The sequence below is a fragment of the Clarias gariepinus genome, chromosome 7 (assembly GCF_024256425.1).
Source record: "Clarias gariepinus isolate MV-2021 ecotype Netherlands chromosome 7, CGAR_prim_01v2, whole genome shotgun sequence".
Lineage (NCBI taxonomy): Eukaryota > Metazoa > Chordata > Actinopteri > Siluriformes > Clariidae > Clarias > Clarias gariepinus.
In genome coordinates, this window is record NC_071106.1 from 7,207,974 (window position 1) to 7,227,794 (window position 19,821).

General features: G+C 39.1%; 2 protein-coding genes across 2 annotated transcripts; both read right to left on the bottom strand.

Moving 5' to 3' along the window:
* Positions 1-3,277: 3,277 nt before the first annotated feature.
* Positions 3,278-6,779, bottom strand: LOC128528219 (extracellular calcium-sensing receptor-like). Its single transcript, XM_053500973.1, has 6 exons — positions 6,580-6,779; positions 6,181-6,469; positions 4,927-5,682; positions 4,614-4,841; positions 4,372-4,492; positions 3,278-4,206 (listed from the first exon to the last, which is right to left on the bottom strand). Exons 1-6 carry the CDS (start codon positions 6,777-6,779, stop codon positions 3,278-3,280), a joined length of 2,523 nt encoding a protein of 840 aa, XP_053356948.1.
* Positions 6,780-11,725: 4,946 nt separating this feature from the next.
* LOC128528220 (extracellular calcium-sensing receptor-like) lies at positions 11,726-14,757 on the bottom strand. Its single transcript, XM_053500974.1, has 5 exons — positions 14,678-14,757; positions 13,405-14,098; positions 13,056-13,283; positions 12,787-12,910; positions 11,726-12,612 (listed from the first exon to the last, which is right to left on the bottom strand). Exons 1-5 carry the CDS (start codon positions 14,755-14,757, stop codon positions 11,726-11,728), a joined length of 2,013 nt encoding a protein of 670 aa, XP_053356949.1.
* Between the last annotated feature and the right edge of the window lie 5,064 nt (positions 14,758-19,821).

A 19,821-nucleotide genomic window follows, 5' to 3' on the forward strand; every position in this document is an offset into this window, starting at 1 on the left:
TCCTCCTCTTTAATTTTCAACATAGTCTAATCAGCGCTCAACCGCACGCATAAAGTTTTCCAGAGCACAGAGAAATTTTGTTGTACTAAATAATATTTGTGCAGTATAATCAGGGCCTCTTATTCCTATTTATCCTGGGTTGTTGTTCTTTTAGTGGTTCTGTGTGTGCTTTACAATGTCAGACAACATTTAAATACAAATAATTCAACCCTCCCCAGGTGTGAATCAGCTGTTCTCACCTATACATGGTGAGAGGTAAGACATGGCAGCAGCTCGCAAGCAAGTCATGGAACATGACGGGTTCCAAGTTACAATCGTATTCCTGATCCAGTCGATTTGCAGGTTGTGACCGGGGCAAGCCTGGGATAAAAGTGGCTCCCTCCATGATAAACACTGAGGTCTGCTCTGAGTGTTTGCCTGAGATCTTTAGTCTGAAGGGAGGAGTTCCTTGGCTGAAGCCGCATCGATCATATTGCGGTCTGAACCTGAATCAATCAGAGCCTGCACCAGGTGAGTCCGTTGTCCGTGGATTAGTAAGACAAGGAGCAGCCGGCATTGGTCCGGGAGTAATGCCCTTCAGTGCTCCCAGTTGGAATAGAGAGCGCCTCCTTCTTACTGGACAGTTTTTGAGTTGGCGACAAGATCTCCCACAGTAGAAACAGGCACCCTCCACTCTGCAGGACCGTCGTTCCTCAGGAGAGGTGTGGTTTCTGTCCAGTTGCAAGGGCCCCTCCTGGGGCTTGGTTCGTGGGGAGGAGGGTCGAGGGAGGTATTTGGGTAGTGGGAGTCTGGCCGTTGACTGAAATTTCTCTAGTCTTTTATGATCTGAGATCCGCATCGATCCAACTGGCCTGATTCATGAGATTGCAGAGTTCTGTGGGTAACTCCTGTGCCACTAGCTTCAACAGAGTTTGTGCAAATTCCTAGCATCTGATCCCCATCTGCTGGAAGCAGCAAGCCTTTGAAATTGGATGGTATAGTCATTAGCAGAACACAGTCTATTCAGTTAATTTAAGAATTTTTCTAGCAGGCTTCATGCAAAAAAAAAAAAAGAATGGTCATAAATCTCTTCATTTCATCGTTGAACTTGCTATACCTGCTACAGCTGACATCGTTTGCCTCCTTCCTGATTTCATTTGTCCCCTTCCTGATTTTTTCACATTTAAATGATTGAGGTTAGAATAAATATTTTTCTATAATAAATAAAATCACCATTTAAAAAATAAAATTTGTATGTACTTGGAATATTTTTCTGTAATAATAACATTGGAATAATAATCTGAATCAATTAAGTGTGACAAATATGCAACAAAAGAAAATCAGAAAGGGAGCAAATACGCTGGGCGCTCACTCTGAAGCTTGCTAGATAGGCAGCCTCCGCTATCTGCAGGTGTGCGAAGGTGTGGGGCACGGGGTAAATAGGCACGGCTGGTAAGGCATCGCCGAGAATGGTCCCAGGTTTCTCCCCGCAACATAAACACTGTGGGAAGTGTAGCTCTGAGTCTGGCTGTCAGTCTATCTGTCTGTTGAAAGACTGGATATTACTACGCAGTGGGAGTGCGACGCGCGTGCAACAGCATAGAAGAGCGGCAAGCTAACAGGGCAATGGAACGCGCCCCACAGACTTCAAAAAGGGGCAAGTACGTCTTTGAATGCCACCACAAGGACAGCTGCGAGCTTACTGCTGAAGCTCAAGGTTCTAAAATAGATGGAGCCAGAGTATGGCGATAATGCAGCCAAAGAGGAAAAGGCTGCAAAGGGGGTTACGTCATGGCCATTTCCTCCCAGCTGGGGTAAGCCGCTCAGCCGCCGAAGGTCAGAGAGGACTTCCATCTGTGGCCACGCCCACAGAGAGAGCTGGGAGGGGTCGGTCCGGGCCATCCGCTGAGGGAAAAGTCAATGTGAGCAGACCGAGGCAGAGGCTGCACATTCTTCCTTTTCCCTTCTTTCAGTCCTTCCTCCTTTAACGCTTTCCTTCCCTATTTTCCTAAATAAATTATTTTTTCCGTAAGACTTTGCCTTGCGTCCGTGCTTTATGTTGCCGCCCGTACAAAAGAGGGTCGAACCTATTACGATGTGAATTTTTTTTCTTTTTAAATAATCTCAGTGTGTGATTTAAACAAGACACAAACACAGCAGCAGAAACACAGACAGCGACATTTATTATCACGGAACATAAACAGATCAGGAACTGGAAACCAAGCAGGATAACAAAGAAACAAACTGATCAGGTTACAACATTAGATTCAAGACATCAGGGAACTTAAATTACGTAGGACGCAACAGGATGGTTAGAAGTTTAATTTAACATAGTTGTCTATTTTGCTCTGACTTAAAGACAAAATTCAAGTCATGGTCATCCAAATAACAGAAAATCAGGTCTTACCATTGTCAGCCTAGAAAAGGAATCTGAGGATATTATGGGCAAAGCCATGCTCAAAATAAACAGGAAATTTGCAGATTTTGTTTATGTTAGCACCTTTTTTCCCCTCAAAGTAATTAAGATGTCATCTTACCGATTATATTTTATTTTGTTTTAAGTTCAGGTTTAAATAGATAAATATAAAATTTAGGTCTAAATATACAGAATAGTAAAGTAAAGTAAAATTATAGGTACATTACCGCTCTAAAGTTTGGGATCACTTTCTAACTCCATGGTCGTTCCTGATTTTTTTTTTCTTTCTACATTGTAAAGCAATTCTGAAGGCATCCAACATATGCAGTAATGTTTCAACAGTTAATTTTGAGAATTATCTGCTTTTCATGATCTTTAAAGCCTTCATAATGACTTTAATCTGAGGTGCTCTTATTGATTTGTGTGACTCTAAATGAACTTCTCCTCTACAGCAGAGGTAAGTTTTGGTCTTGTCTTCCTGGGAAGGTCTTCATGAGAGCCAGTTTCATCATGGTGCTTGATCAATTTTGCAAATGCACTTGGCAATACTGTTCTTGCAAGATTTATTCCAGAAAGTCTGAACTCTGTGGCTTGTCTGAACTGACTGTTGTTTTTGTTGTTGTTATGTAATTACCTAATTCCATATGTTTTATTTTATCGTTTTGAAATACCCAACATTGTTGTAGAATGTAGGAAATAAATCACTAAACAAAAACAAAGAAAGTCCAAGTGATCCCAAACTTTTGAGCAGTAGTGTATGTGTATAATAATTAGGTTTCAAAAAAAAGGCAATTGTTTTCACTGCGATGCACATTGTAATGACACGGCAGAGGGACAGAGCCAGGTGAGGGCATGGCTAAAATGATTATTATGTTTGCATATTTAGCACCTTTTTTCTCTAAATGATTTAGATGCCATTTTACCCATCATATTTTTCTTTGTGTTCAGTTCAGGTTTGAACAGAATAATATAACATTTAGGTGTAAAGATACAAAATAGTAAAGCAAAACTGGAGGCCAAAATAGCAAATATCTCCACAGCTACAGTAAATTTTCCAAGAGCGCTGACATAAGCTGGAATAAACGTGATCCACACGGCACAGAATATGAGTATGCTGAATGTGATAAATTTGGCTTCATTAAAATTTTCTGGCAACTTTCGAGCAAAAAAAGCCAAAACAAAGCACATTAAAGCCAGAACACCTATATAACCCAGCACAGCCCAGAATCCTATAGTTGAGCCTATGTTACATTCTAATATGATCTTTTCCTTGTAGTAATTCATGTTCTTGTAGGGAAAAGGAGGTGCAACTCTTAACCAAAGCACACAAATAAGGACCTGTACAAAAGTTAAGGCAAGTACACTGAGTCTCTGCTGTGGAGGCCCAAACCATTTCATGACATTACTGCCTGGAAGTGTAGCCCTGAAAGCCATTAGCACAACTACTGTTTTCCCCAAAACACAGGAGATACAGAGGACAAAAGTGATCCCAAACACTGTGTGACGCAGCATACAGGACCACTGAGAGGGCCGTCCAATAAAGGTTAATGAACAGAGGAAACACAGAGTCAGGGAGAACAGCAGCAGGAAACTCAGTTCAGAATTGTTGGCCCTAACAATAGGAGTGTCTCTTTCTATTAGAAATAAAATAGCTACTAACACAGTTAATACAGCTCCAACTAAGGAAAAAGCTACCAGTACTATGCCCATAACCTCTGTAAATGAGATAAACTCTATAATTTTCAACACACATTTATCTTTGTCAGAATTAGACCAAAATTCTTCTGGACACTGCTCACAGTTATTTGAATCTGCAAAATAATTAGGGTCATCATTGTTACAAAGAAAAACAACATTTATATTATGGTGTTATTTATTAATACAATTATTTAGGAACTGTATCCTAAATAATAAAAGGAGGATACATAATGTACAATTCACAGCTTGTCTCATAAATATGGTAATGTGGACATTACCTGTTTCATTACTGATCTCTCCCTCTGCACATGGTATACAGTCATAACAGCAAACAGGTCTTCCTTTTTGTGTAGCTTTTCTGGTGCCCGGAGGACAGCTCTCACTGCATACAGACCTTGGCTTCTATGTGATCAATATTTTGGATATTATATAGGACATTTAAAATTCCTGATATAATAGCACAAAATTATAAATTTTTATTCACGTATATTGTAATAATAAAAAAGACCAAACAATGTACCTCTCCTTTCTCTCCAGCCCAGACTATATTTTCAGCATTTAAGACAAACTGTTGTCCTCTTGGCAAAGAACCATCATAGTAACCCACAACCTGAAACTTCACTTGCCCATTTAGTCCCTGTTGCCAATTTATTACCTCATACTTTGCAGCTGTTGCCCCAGTACTGTCGAACCAAACACGGTCTCCGAATTTAGTGGTAAAATTTATCTTTTTTAGAGACTCAAGAACCTACAATGGGAGAAAAACAATTAATTTATTGCATCACAAAATTTGTCATGGACATGACCTGTTTTGCTTATCAACTTTGTGTTACCTGCCAAGGCTGAATTATTTTGTCCTTCTCACAACTCTGGTTTTGTGTGCACTTTAAAAGGCTGTGCAAAGAATGTGCCACAGCATAAACTGCATTGTAAATGTTATTTGAATATCTCAGTTCTGATAAATCTTGTGTGTAATTTTGAATTTTAATAATGTCTTTATATTTGCTGCAGTTGTTTTGTAATTGAGAAAAATTTCCCTTTTCATGCAAGCAAGGAATTGCTGAATGATAGAATTCATTTGTGACGTAGTTAGCAAAACCATCAATCTTCAATTTCTCTACAGCAAAACCAATGGACCCAGCCAGTATGTTGAAAGTTCCTGGTGTTACTAGGTCAACAGAAGTAATCCATGCTTCAACACCAATCATCTGGTGGCCGGTAACATTCTTTAGAATAAGCTGGCTCATTAGAATTTTCATATCAAAGTCGGTGAGAAATACGACAATTACTTTGGCTGTTCCTGTCTTGATAATATCTACCACTTTTATAATTTTTGTGATATCTGACCCGTCAAACTTCTCAGAGTACTCAACACATATTCCCTCCTCTTTGGCTGCATTTATAAAAATGTCTATTCCTTCATTCCCGTAATCATTATCACTGTTCACAGCTCCAACCCAAGACCAGCCAAAGTGCTTGACCAAATATACTAATGCTCTACTCTGGTAGTAGTCGCTTGCTATGGTCCTGAAGAAAGAAGGGTACTCTTTTCTGTTGCTCAAACAATCACATGTGGCAGCATGACTTACCTAGGTATAGAAAGTTTCACGTTATTATTTAACAAAATTCTTAACCAGCTGATGCTGATTAAGAATTGTGAATTTATCCACATTACAGCACACTATTCACACCTAGAGGAATATACTATTACCAGTTACCCAAATAACATGTTATGCATACTGGTAGGAAACCTTACACGAAGATGAAGAGAATATGAAAAACTCTCTTCAAAAATTATATTTTTTGCACCACCTTACAGGCTATAGGAATTATATAAATTCCTTAAAACACATTTAGTGTAAACAGGTACATTTGTTGGAATATATTTAATTGAGTAAAAGTGTGCTTTTTCTAACTGTTGAAGAAAGAATCTTATCTCAGAGGACTAAATAAAAAGGAAATACAGTATGCTGACTTAACCACAGACAGTGCTCTCTTAATTAGGATAATAATATCATGCTTATTTGAAAACTGGCTTGTACCAGTTAAATTATTTGTTAGTAAATAAAGATTAAATAAATTTTTACCACTGGGATCTTGAAAGAACCTGTAGTTCTTGTAAGTGCTATAGTAGTTGATGACTCCGACTCCCCTATTATAGCCTGTACAATTGCTTGTCCGGGGCAACTGGCATCTGCGTTAATTCCCAAACCATTCATCAAAGCCATGGCTGCCTTCATAGATAGCAATCTTGAGAGACGATTGTCATAAATTCTGTAACCAACTGAGATATTCGGCAGCAAGGTGTTGCTTCTGTTGATTTCATCAATTGCAAAAATCATGGTCTGGGCAAAGCGGAAATCACTGAGGTTAAATCTACAAATATACAAAAATAATTAGAATTTTTACTTAACATTTAAAATAATTTAAAGGTAAGAAACAAATACATTTCTTTTAGGTCTTCATTCCAGGTCTTCATTACAAACCTAATGCAGATTAGGGGTTGTGGTTTTTCAGTATATGTCAGTAACTCAGTCTGTGTACAATCTGGTATAAATATTGAAAAGATAGCTCCAATTATCACATCTCCATCTTTTGACAGCAGAGGATATTCAGGGTTTTCAAGAATATGGCAATTTTCTCCCCTTGCCAGGTTAAAATAAAGAACTAGTACATGGAATAACATGACAAATTTGCCCAAAGCATTTCCTACTCCATGGCTTAACAGATATGCTCTTCAGATATTTATAGACATGCTTTGCTAAGACAATTCAGTTTCAACAAATCAGTGTTAGCCCCTGTGATGTCATTACATGATCGGATGGTGGCTCTGTTCCTTAATTATTTCTAAATTAATTTAGTCAACATACAAATGATTTACAATCATACAAATAACTTTTGCCCTTTACATGTTGGGCCTGCATGTTCTCTCAAAAGGTGTGATCAATGCAGCTTTGGTGACAGTGGGTCACTGGCCACAATAATCTTTTCAAGGGGAAGCTATAAGAGTAGAGGAAGAAAACCCAAAAATGCAAATAATTCATAAACTGGCAATTATTAGTCATTTGATCAGTTAATCTATGGATATGGTGAGGTGTAATTCTAGCTATTTCATTCCTCAAGAAAGAAGGAGGAAAGCCTTCTGCAGTATATTGCTTCACTATAGCTCTGGTCTTCAAAAAACTTTGGTCATTACCCCTGAGGAAAATATTATGTCAGCCCCATAATATTTATTACAACATAAAACAAACATATGCATGAGCTAAGCTGATGGAGGGTACGTGTTGATATTTGCTGGATAAAGTTATTCATGTTACAGGCTTTTCCATCCATCCAAAAATCTCTCATGGCACATGTCAAAGGACAAATATTAAAATATTATACACTAATATTTTTCTTAGTACATGAACCAAATTCTCATGGATGTGTCAAACTCTGAGACATTTTCATACAGTTCTTAAGAGATGCGCATGATTAATTGTGGCAAATACAATCTGGTTACCTTCAGGGTGTAGCTCAAAACAACTCCATGTTATCAGGAAGCATTTGCTGGCCTGCAGTTTTAATATAAGGCATGTCAGTGATAATCAGCACCTTGATATGCCACACCTGTGAGGTGGAATGGATTATCTCGGCAAAGGAGAAGTGCTCACTAACACAGATTAAGACAGATTTGTGAACAATATTTAAGAGAAATGGTTCTTTTGTGTATGTAGAAAATGTTACAGATCTTTGAGTTCAACTCATAAAAAATGGGAGCAAAAAATAAAAGTGTTGCGGTTATATATTTGTTCAGTGTAAGTATAACTAAGCAAAGGGTTCAAAGTAAAATAAAAGAACACAAAGTCTTGTGAACTTAAATTAACGATGAACGCCACTGGGAGCAACCCTGGGTTTTGTTTGTTTGTTTTTCTGTAAATATGCCCCAGAAATTTGATTAGATTTTTTTTACTTATTTTTATTGAGTTCATTTATTCATTCATTCATTCTTTATGCCACTTATTCTGTACAGTGCACTGGTGACTCGGGGCACTAGATCGAAAAAAAAAAAAAAAAAAAAAAAAAAAAAATCAGATGTGTTTGACTAATGGTACTTAGTTATTAACCTAGTTAACCCAGTGTAAGTATGTATCCAATGTTGTAAACATTAAAGCACTTTTTGTAAGTCGCTCTGGATAAGAGCGTCTGCCAAATGCCTAAATGTCTGCCAAATGCCTAAATGTAGATCGAGTACACACTAGACAAGATGTCTCAACTCAACTTCATTTATATTGCACTTTAACAACAAGAATGCCGCACAGTGCTTCACACAGATAATAAAAGAATAAAATAAAATAATAATATAAAAAGACAAATAATAAAATTATATAAAAATACATAATTAAAATAAAATCACACATATCTAATCAAAACAGAATATATAAAATCAACATCTCATGTTGGTTTAAACGCCAGAGAAAACATGTGAGTTTTAAGATGGGACTTAAACACCCTCAGTGATGTGGCCTCACGAATAGTCAAAGGTAGGTCATTGCACAGTTTGGGTGCCGCTACAGAGAATGCCCGATCACCACTAAGCTTGCATTTGGTTTTAGAAAACAGCCAAAGTTTATCTGATGATCTGAGAGACCAGGGTAGGGCTGAAGCGGATCTGAGTTGTAGGGCGGGGCAAGGCCATGTAAACATTTATAGGTGATAAATAGAGTTTTAAAATTAATTCAGTAATGTACCGGGAGCCAATGAAGGGAAGCCAAAACTGGAGAGATATGTTCTCTTTTACGGGTAGAGGTTAAGAGTTGAGCAGCAGAATTTTGGATCAGCTGTAGTTGATGTAATGCTGCCTGGGAAACTCCAAAATACAAAGCATTACAGTAATCGATGCATGTCAATCCATTGAAGGGTACACACACACACACACATGCACACACACTCATTTGCACATTTGGAAATGCCAATAAGCCTAATCTGCATGTGTCTGGACTGTGAGAGGTAACTTGAGGATCCAGAGAAAACCCATTAGCAATGGGGAGAACATGCAAACTCCACACACAGATCTGAGGCAGTGCTCAAGCTCTAAACCCTGTAGGTGTGAGGTGACAGTGGTAATGGACACTCTTTATTGATTTATTTTTCACAATTAATTAGCATGTTTTTATCTGTAGTGCTTACACTTTTTGTAGGCCATATTAGAAGGCGCTTCCAGAAAAAAAGTAAGTCGTATGTTTTTGCAATTTTAAACATTGTTTACATTCCTCCTTCAGCTAAAACTGCTACAAACACAACCAGACTTTAGACCTGTCAACCTTATTTCCAAGGCATTGGACTAATGTTCGAAAGGTCCCAGGTTCAAGTCCCATGGCCACCAAGTTGTCCCTGTTGGGCCCTTGAGCAAGGTCCTAAACCCTCAAATGCTTAAATGTATGTTGCTCTGGATACGAATCTGCCAAATGCCTAAATGCAAATTTGTGTATTGTCACACTAGAATAGAATATAACCCAGAGGAGGAAGACTCTGACACTGATGAACCAAAAAGACCTAGCTGAAGTTGTGGTCTCCTTTCGTCTTAGAAATGACAGGGCTACTTTAAAATTGTAAATGAGTTTGTACAGTGTACTGTAAGGGTCAAGCATTTATACTTGTATTATAGTTAAGTTTTCCTTGTGTACATTTGGACAGTCAGTTTTGACCAGGAACACCAAAGTTGTTATTTTGGTTTCAAAAAATGACTTTGGTTAACATTTCAGTGAAGTATTATGTGATAGATAGTTAAATCTTCATCTTTATCTTAGTAGTTGTTAAAGTGAAAATAATATCTATGGAATTTTCTCCCTAAAACAATGAGCCATTTGAGATCAGGTAAATCAGGCCTGCAGGACATACACAACACAGCTAATACAAGTTCAAAACTTGTAATGTTTAAAAGAGCTGAAGTTGATAAAAAGATCTAATACAATATTTGGTGATAATATATGTATAATTGTGGATTTATAATAAAATAAAATTATCTAGAATGAGTGTGAGCTGAAAGCGAACATATACACTACCACTTAAAAGTTTGGGCATGGTCGTTCCTTATTTTTATTTTTTTCTACATTGTAAAGCAATACTAAAGGTCCAAAATATGCAATAATCTCCTTTGAACAGCAATTGCACTTGACAATACAGGTTGTCTCCTACCTAAGAACGAGTGCAGTTCCAGAAGCACGTTTATAATTTGGATTTGTTTATAAGTCAGAGACAAAGTGAGTCTTATACACCTTTGACACAAATTTACAAAGTAAAGCATTTAAATAAAAAGCATTTAAATAATAATTTAAATAATGAATTAACAAGTGGCGGCACGGTGGTGTAGTGGTTAGCACCTCCAGGGTCCAGATTCGATTTTTGGCGAGACTTGATTCCCGTGTGTGCATGGAGTGTGCATCGAGTTTCCTCCGGTTTCCTCCCACAGTCCAAAGACAGGCAGGTTAGGCTAATTGATGTTCCCAAATTGTCTGTAGTGTGTGATAAAGTGTGTAATAATAAAAATAATAATAAAATAATAATAATAATAATAATAATAATAATAATAATAATTAATAATAATAATAAATAATAATAATAATAATAATAATAATTAGAACTTTATTAATCCCAGAGGGAAATTGCTCAATTTTCGCATATCCCAATTAGGAAACTGGGGTCAGAGCGCAGGGTCAGCCAGTTTTACAGCGCCCCTGGAGCACATAGGGTTAAGGGCCTTGCTCAAGGGCTCAACAGTGGCAACTTGGCGATGCTGGGGTTCGAACCCCCGACCTTCCGATAAGTAACCCAGTAACCCACAGCCTTAACCGACTGAGCCACCACTGCCCCTGTGTGTGTGAATGTGTGTATGTGTGTGCCATGCAGTTAATTGGCAACCTGTCCAAGGAGTACCCTGGCTCATGCCCTAAGCCTCCTGGGATAGGCTCCAGGTCCCCTCGTCCCTGAATACAGGATAAAGCGGTATAGAAGATGAGTGAGGATCTACAAGTAATTCACTTGACTAAATCAGTATTTTTTTCCAACACTGCCATCATGTGGCCAAAAACCATAACCGCGCCTAAGCAAATGAACCTGAAATGTTTTGTGAAATGTTTTCTCTGCACCTTAAAATCTTGACGAGGGGAACCCCGGACGACATTTTGTTTCAGAGCAAATTTCCCCTATAAGAAATAATCGGAAATCATGTGATTTGCTTCACAACCCAAAAATATCTATATAAAAATGATTAATAAAAATTATGAAGTAAAAATAAAACTAATTAACCTGCACATTGACTTTGAAAAGAATCGGGTTGTGTGTGTGTCTGAAGCAGAGACAGGAGAAGTGGAGGCGGGTTATTATACAGGACGATTTTCACACACACACACACACACACACGTGCGCACACACACACACACAAGCGTGGATTTTAACTTTACTTGGACTGGAAACTGTTGCTAAATACGAAATATTTTTCTATAGAGAAAGGTAAGAGACAAATTATATTTTTTGCTATTATTTTAATTATTTATCATCATCATGTATATATTTTATGGTTGCATTATGCATACAAGTGTAAGATTCTTTAGTTGAAATAAGGCATGTTTAAAGATTTGAGCAACCTTTTCCTCAAAGTGATTTAGATGCCAATTTACCCATCATATTTTTCTTTGTGTTTAGTTCAGGTTTAAAAAGTATAATATAGCATTTAGGGGTAAATATACAGAATAATAAAGCAAAACTGGATGCCAAAATAGCAAATATCTCCACAGCTACAGTAAATTTTCCAGGAGAGCTGACATAAGCTGGAATAAAGGTGATCCACACGGCACAGAATATGAGTATGCTGAATGTGATAAATTTAGCTTCATTAAAATTATCTGGCAGCTTTCTAGCTAGAAAAGCCAAAACAAAGCACAAGAAAGCCAGAACACCAATATAACCCAGTACTGCCCAGAAACCTATAGCAGAGCCTATATTACATTCTAATATGATTTTTTCCTTGTAATAGTTCATGTTTTTGTAGGGAAAGGGAGGTGAAACTGTTAACCAAAGCACACAAATAAGGACCTGTATGAGAGTGAAGGCAAATACACTGAGTCTCTGCTGTGGAGGCCCAAACCATTTCATGACATTACTGCCTGGAAGTGTAGCCCTGAAAGCCATTAGCACAACTACTGTTTTGCCTAAAACACAGGATATACAGAGGACAAATGTGATCCCAAATGCGGTGTGACGCAGCATACAGGACCACTGAGAGGGCCGTCCAATAAAAGTAAGTGAACAGAGGAAACACAGAGTCAGAGAGAACAGCAGCAGGAAGCTCAGCTCAGAGTTGTTGGCCTTAACAATAGGAGTGTCTCTTTCTGATAGAAATAAGATAACAACTAATACAGTTAATGCGGCTCCAACTAAAGAAAAAGCTACCAGTATTATTCCCATAACCTCTGTAAATGAAAGGAACTCTATGACTTTTAACACACATTTATTTCTGACAGCATTAGACCAGAATTCTCCTGGACACTGCTCACAGTTATTTGAATCTGCAAAATAATTATGTTCATTAGCATTTATCTTATGGTTTTATTTATTAATACAATTGTTTAGAAACTGTATCCTAAATAATAAAAGGAGGATACACAATATACAATTTACAGCTTGTCTTATGAACCTGGTATTGCTAAGATTACCTGTCTGGTTACTGATCTCTCCCTCTGCACATGGTATACAGTCATAACAGCAGACAGGCCTTCCTTTCTGCGCAGCTTTCCTGGTGCCTGGAGGACAGCTCTCACTGCACACAGACCTTGGCTTCTAAAATGGAAAATATATTATAACTCTTATATAGGATCTTGGAAAGGTTTGATTTCATAATACAATAATCTATATTTGTTTAGATACATTTTGTTATTAAAAATAAACTACTTATAATCTTATCTTATAATCTTATATAATTTACCTCTCTTTTCTCTCCAGCCCAGACTATATGTTCAGCATTTAGGACAAATTGTTTTCCACTTGGCAAAGAGGCATCATAATAGCCCACAACCTTAAACTCCACTTGCCCATTGAGTCCTCGCTGCCAGTTTACCACATCATACCTTGCAGCTGTTGCCCCAGTGCTGTCAAACCAAACACGGTCTCCTAAATTGGTGGTAAAATTGACTTTTTTCAGAGCTTCAACAACCTTTAAAGGAATAAAAATAATTATTTGTTTTATGACCCTATCATGTATGATCATATGACAGTATAATTTTATGACAGTACCAGTTATAGACATGGCCTGCTTGGCTTATTATCTTTGTTACCTGCCATGGTTGAATTTTTTTGTCTTTCTCACAACTTTGGTTATCTGTGCATTTCAAAAGGCTATGTAGAGAATGTGCTACAGCATAAACTGCATTGTACATGTCATTTGCACATCTCACTTCTGGTATATCTTCATTGTAATTTCTGAATCGAATGATATCCTTATATTTGCTGCAATTGTTTCCAGTTTGGGTGAGGTTTTCCTCTTTATTTAAACAAGGAATTGCTGAATGCCAAAATTTATTCACGGCATAGTTAGCAAAACCACCAATCTTTAGTTTTTCTAAAGCAAAACCAATGGAACCACCCAATATATTGTAACTTTCTGGTGTAATTAGCTTAACAGCAGTGATCCATCCTTCAACACCAATTATCTGGTAGCCAGTTACATTCTTTAGGTTAAGCTGGCTTATTAAAATTTTTATATCAAAATGGGCAAGAAATAAGACAATTACTTTGGCTGTTCCTTTCCTAATAATATCTGCCACTTTTATAATTTTTGCAGTATCTGACCGCTCAAACTTCTCAGAGTACTCAACACATATTCCCTCCTCTTTTGCTGCATTCAAAAAAATTGCCATTCCATTGTTGCCATAGTCATTATCACTGTTTACAGCTCCGACCCAAGACCAACCAAAGTGTTTGACTAAATATACCAGCGCTCTACTCTGGTAGTAGTCACTTGCTATGGTCCTGAAGAAAGAGGGATACTCTTTTCTGTCGCTCAAACATTCACATGTGGCAGCATGACTTATCTATTTGTAGGAAGTTTTAAGATTAAGTTTGGATTTTACAACATTTTTATGCTATAAATCAACTACATAATCATGCGAATAATGCTGATAGCAAAGGGTGTAATAGTATTGGGTGCAATGCAGGTGAATTAATGTGTATGACAGGAAACCATGCACATCGTGCACACACATACACACACACACACACACACAAACACACACACACACAACCATTTATCGGAATATTTAGCATAATTACTATGAATGGGTTTCAAAGTAAAAATACACTTGTTTTAACTGTTAATTATAAGAGATCTATCTCAGAGGACTAAGGAAATGAATAAAAATGGACACACAGTAATCACTAAACTGCAGACAAAGCTCTGTGAAGACCATTATTTCATGCATATTTTAAGAGTGCTTTGTACATGTTAAATTTAGTGTTATAAACTAAGGATTTAAATCATTAATCATTACCACTGGGATCTTGAAAGGAGATGTAGCTCTTGTAAGTGCTATAGTAGGAGAAGACTCTGACTCCCCTATGATGACTTGTACTGCTGCTTGTCCAGAGCAATCACCATCAGCTTTCATTTCCACACCATTCATCAAAGCCATGGCTGCCTTCATAGATAACAATCTTGAGAGACAATTGTCATAAATCCTGTAACCAATTGATATATTTGGGAGCAAGCTATTGCTTCTGTTGATCTCATCAATTGCAAAAATCATGGTCTGAGCAAAGCGGAATTCACTGAGGTTAAATCTACAAATATATATATATAAATAGTAGACATTTCAGTTAATATTTAGAATATTATAAAGCTCCTAGAAACAACTGCATGAATGCAAGAGAGGTTTCCCAAAAATTATTACAATGAAAAGTATTCTATTACAACTTACCCAATGCAGATTAAGGGTTGAGGTTTTTCAGTGTATGTCAGTGATTCCATCTGTGTGCCATCATGCATTGAAAAGATAGCTCCAATGATCACATCTCCATCTTTAGACAACAAAGGATATTCTGGGTTTTCCAGAATATGGCAAATTTCCCCCTTAACCAGGCGAAGTGAAAGAAGTAGTACAAGAAATAACATGACAAAGTTTGCCCAATGCTTTTAGTTGCCTACATACTCCACAGATATTTATAGATATGCTTTAAGTGTTCTGGGTATGGTCATTCAGTTTTAAACAAATCAGATGTGTCAATCCTTGTGATGTCATTAAGGGACAGGATGCATGGCTAATTATACCTGAATTTATTTAGTCAACCAGAAATTATACAAATGATTTACAACCACTTGCCTTTTACATGCTGGGCCTCCATTTGCCTTTAAACTGGTTGTCCAGTGTTAGTTTTGCTGCAGTTATTATATGTCTTGACAGATACCAGGAAAAGGAGATTAGAGCAAAATCAGGATATAGGTAACAATAAAGGGCTTGGCTTATAAAGAGAAAAGTAAACTGAATTATACTTTATGGTTGCAATCGAATTTATACAATAGATTTGATAGGAATCATGTTTGTGTATAAAGTTTCAGTTATACTTAGTATCTCTTCTTGGGCCATATACTTCCTGTTGAATCGAAGACTGAAGTTTGCCATTCTAACAATATAAACAATATAGGCAGATTCTCACTCTATGTCAAAGGGTGCAGGGCTTGTTGTATGGCTTAGAACATTATCAGTTCACCCATTAAACCTAAGCAATGCACTGTATTCTGTACTGAGGGCAGTTGTGACCTCCAGTTTCCCATGCAGTTATCCCAAAAAAATTATGTGAACTATTCACCTGTATTTATCACTATGTCCTCACAACTACTGAAGTATCTTAACAAATATTAAAAAAGACTTTTATTGTATGCCAAGGCATTAGATTAGCTGGTTAGAAAAAAGTCCAGTAACATCAAAAACCTCTTATTGATGCCCTTTATGGCTATGTTTATTGTAAAGCAATTAGCTCAGTCGTAAAAATAAATGCCCAAGTAGGACCATGAAGCTGATATGTTTGGATAAGAGGTTTGGACCTAGCTGAGTGGAGCTATATAACTATAGACTGACGCCTCAGGCCTTCAGAGCTGCACATAGTAGTGGATAAAATCAAGTGAAACATTGTAGTTAACAAATTCATAATCACAGTACTAAAAATACAGATGTTACTCATGCGGTATTCTGACTGATGCCTAGGGCATCAGTTCATTCTCTGCAGGATTAATGAGCCACGCTCCATTAGAGCTGCACATAGCAGCAGATAAAATCAAGTGAAAAATTGTAGTTAAACAAATTATTTTGCTGTTATGATCATCATAATGTTCTTTAATAAATAATGAAAAAAAATTAACAAATTACATTTTCACATCCCAGCACCCCCGTTGTGCTGTACCACCACCGGCAAAAACCTTATAAAATACAAGTGAAACATTAAACGAATTTATAATCACAGTACTAAAATTACAGTACAAATTTAGAACTTAAATTAAATATAGACTGTGACAAAGTTGGCCTAGATGTCACTGCTGAGCAACCCTGGCACACATACATATTCTCTCTCACGCATACGCATACACACACACACACACACACACACGCACACATGCACACATTCTCTTTGGGCCAAACCATTGTGTAATGTTTGAAGGGTGTCTAAAGTTGGGGCAAAGAAAAATGTACCTTTTGAATGCATTGTTTCTGTAGAGGAATGTTTTATTTTTATTTTCTTGTGTTGGACAAGTGTGTTAAATATGTCTTAAGCATGTGACAAGGGGAAAGTAATGGTTTCAGTGGGAATAGTGATTACCCATTAATGAGAGAGTCCCAGGAAGGGGCGGAGTCTGGCCTATAAAAGAGGAGACCAGACTCCAACATGGTGGCTTGTTAACTAAGTCAGAGTGAGAGTGCAACTGTGGTTCCTTGAGCTATTTTTTTTTTTCCTTAGTTAGTATATTGTGGATACGTGCTGTTTTTTGGGGGGGATTTATTTCCCAACCTTTATTTTTCTGTTTTTTTTTTTTTTTGGTACACTTCCTGAGCACTGTAAATAAATATCACTTTGCACCGAAGTGCTATTGCGGGTGGAGCCATCATTTTTACCACCTTATACGAACATTACCACGTCCATAAGCGAGCGGTGGTTCTCGCTTTACCACATTTGGTGGCAGCGGTGGGATGGCAACCCGCAAGACAGTGCCGAAAGGTAAAAAATCCAGGACCGGTTTACGGTCCCAGGTAAAGGCGGTGACTGAGGAGGATGTGGCATGGGACACGATGGAGTCTACGGAGGAAGAGGAAGCAGCTGCAGAGCTTCCTAGAGCTTCATCAAAAGCTAGGTCTCCGCAGACCAAGCCCCTCACATCCAGTGCAACGTCTGGTGAAGGGATGGCCGCCCTGATGCACAGATTCCTGAACGCCCAAGAGCAGAGAGAAGAGAGGTACCTGCGGGAGCTTCGTGATCTTCGAGAGTCCATTTTACATTCTGCACGGCCGGTGGAGACCTCTCTCGACATGGAGAGTCTGCGCATGGATCTACCAACACCAGCAGCTCGGAGGGTACTCTCATCAGAAGTACAAGCACGGGACCTAGACCCCAGGAACATCCCTGCACCAAGCCAGCCAGTACAGCAGTACAACCCAAAGCTGCCAACTTTCCAGCAAGGGGAAGACATGGAGAACTATCTTCGACGGTTCGAGCGGATGGCGAGGACCTGGAGGTGGCCAGAGGAGGAGTGGAGCTATCGACTCGTCCCATTGCTGACAGGGCAAGCACTGAAGGCATACTTAGCGATGGACGAGGAACAGGCGGAGGTGTACGCTAAAGGAAGCACTGCTGGAGAAATTCAACATCTCACCAGAGACCTACCGCCAGCGCTTCCGAGCATCCTCTATCCCACTGGGTGAGTTGCCGATAGAAACCTACCATCGCTGGCTCAGCAGTATACGAACGCTCACCGGGGAGGTCTACACACTCAACCATCTAAAGGTACTGTACGTGCTGTCTCTGATAGCTCTGGGGCCGAGAAGAGGACAATGTGAAGGACTCTGTTGAGGAGAGTCATAATGTATGTGATGTAATGGTTAATGGACATTTATTGGAGGCTCTTTTGGACACTGGTAGTTCAATCTCGTTGTTAAAACCATGTTTTGTGTCTAATGTCAATTATGTGAACACCACCGCCGTTCAGTGTGTACATGGGGATGTAAAGCAGTGTCCCCGAGCTGAGGTGATTGTTGAGGTACATGACCAGTTGTATCTACTAAATGTTGCAGTAATTGATAACTTACCAGCCAATATGATTCTGGGTCGAGATTTACCTATTCTGAATGAACTGTTACAAACCCCCAAGAATGTTGAAACTATTACTCTGTCTACTCCACTTAAGGTATCATATCCGGTTGTCACAAGGGCACAAGCCAAGGCAGGTCTTCAGCCACTGCCAGACTTAGACAGTAGTCTGTTGCAGGGCGGGACTAAGGGCCCTAGAAAGTCACGCTGACAGCGGCGGTTAGAAAAGTACCTGGGTAGGTACTTTTCCAGGGTAGGCATTCCAGAGGAGATCCTGACGGACCAAGGGACCAACTTTACTTCACGACGAATGGGGCAACTGAACTGTCAGCTAGGCATCACCGCCATCAGAACAAGTCCTTATCACCCGCAGACGGATGGACTGGTGGAGAGGTTTAACCAAACCCTGAAGGGTATGCTACGTAAGTTTGTTGCAGACACAGGATGTGATTGGGACAAATGGCTACCTTTTGTACTCTTTGCTTACAGAGAAGTACCTCAAGCCTCAACTGGTTTCTCACCATTCGAACTCCTTTATGGCTGGCAAGTACAAGGGCCATTGGACCGACTTAGGAAGGCCTGGGAGGACCCGGCATCCAGACCTGAGGGGAGCGGCATAGCGCAGTATGTGCTGGAGATGAGGGACTGACTTGAGCAATACCGGGAAGAGGCAAAAGAAAACCTACAAGAGGCACAAAGAGCACAAAAACTATGGTACGACAAGCATGCAAGGCTTCGAGAGTTTCGGCCGGGGCAGAAAGTACTACTTCTATTACCAACATCATCAAACAAGCTGCTAGCCAAGTGGCAAGGCCCGTACACAGTGGTCCGCAAGATGGGGCCAGTGACCTATGAGATCCACCACCCTGACAAAGGTAAAGCCAAACAGACTTACCATGTGAACCTGCTGAAGGAGTGGAAGGAGCCCATCAGTAAGCTGACAGAGACGTCACTTATGGTGCGGAAGGTGGAAGACGTGGACAATGATAGTTCGGGGGTAAGAGCTCAGAGACAACCGTCAGTAGTGAGCTTGGAACACCTGGATGATGCAAAGAGAGCAGACCTACAACACCTCTTGAACCAGTTTCCTTCTTTGCTCCGCCAGAGGCCTGGGCGGACCGAAATGATCCAGCACGTCTTACACCTGACCGACCCAAAACCCTCAAGACAACGACCCTATCGTGTACCTGAAAGGCTGGTGGAACCTCTAAAGGAGGAGATCAAGATGATGTTGGAGCTAGGAGTAATAGAGCCCTCGGTAAGTGAATGGAGCAGTCCCATAGTCATTGTCTCAAAGAAGGACCAGACCCTGCGTGTCTGCATTGACTTCCGTAGACTGAACGCCCAATCAAAGTTTGATGCCTACCCAATGCCGCGAATAGATGATCTGCTGGAGAAAATAG

Bases quoted from the DNA above. Each gene is read 5' to 3' on its own strand.
- LOC128528219 (XM_053500973.1), bottom strand. From the start codon at position 6,779: ATGTTATTCCATGTACTAGTTCTTTATTTTAACCTGGCAAGGGGAGAA. The intron at 5,683-6,180 runs GTAAAAATTTAT...TTCTATACCTAG, and splicing joins GTTCTTTCAAGATCCCAGTG to GTAAGTCATGCTGCCACATG. The intron at 4,842-4,926 runs GTAACACAAAGT...CTCCCATTGTAG, and splicing joins AAATAATTCAGCCTTGGCAG to GTTCTTGAGTCTCTAAAAAA.
- LOC128528220 (XM_053500974.1), bottom strand. From the start codon at position 14,757: ATGGCTTTGATGAATGGTGTGGAAATGAAAGCTGATGGTGATTGCTCT. The intron at 12,911-13,055 runs GTAAATTATATA...TTTCCATTTTAG, and splicing joins GGGCTGGAGAGAAAAGAGAG to AAGCCAAGGTCTGTGTGCAG. The intron at 12,613-12,786 runs GTAATCTTAGCA...AGCAGTGTCCAG, and splicing joins AGAGATCAGTAACCAGACAG to GAGAATTCTGGTCTAATGCT.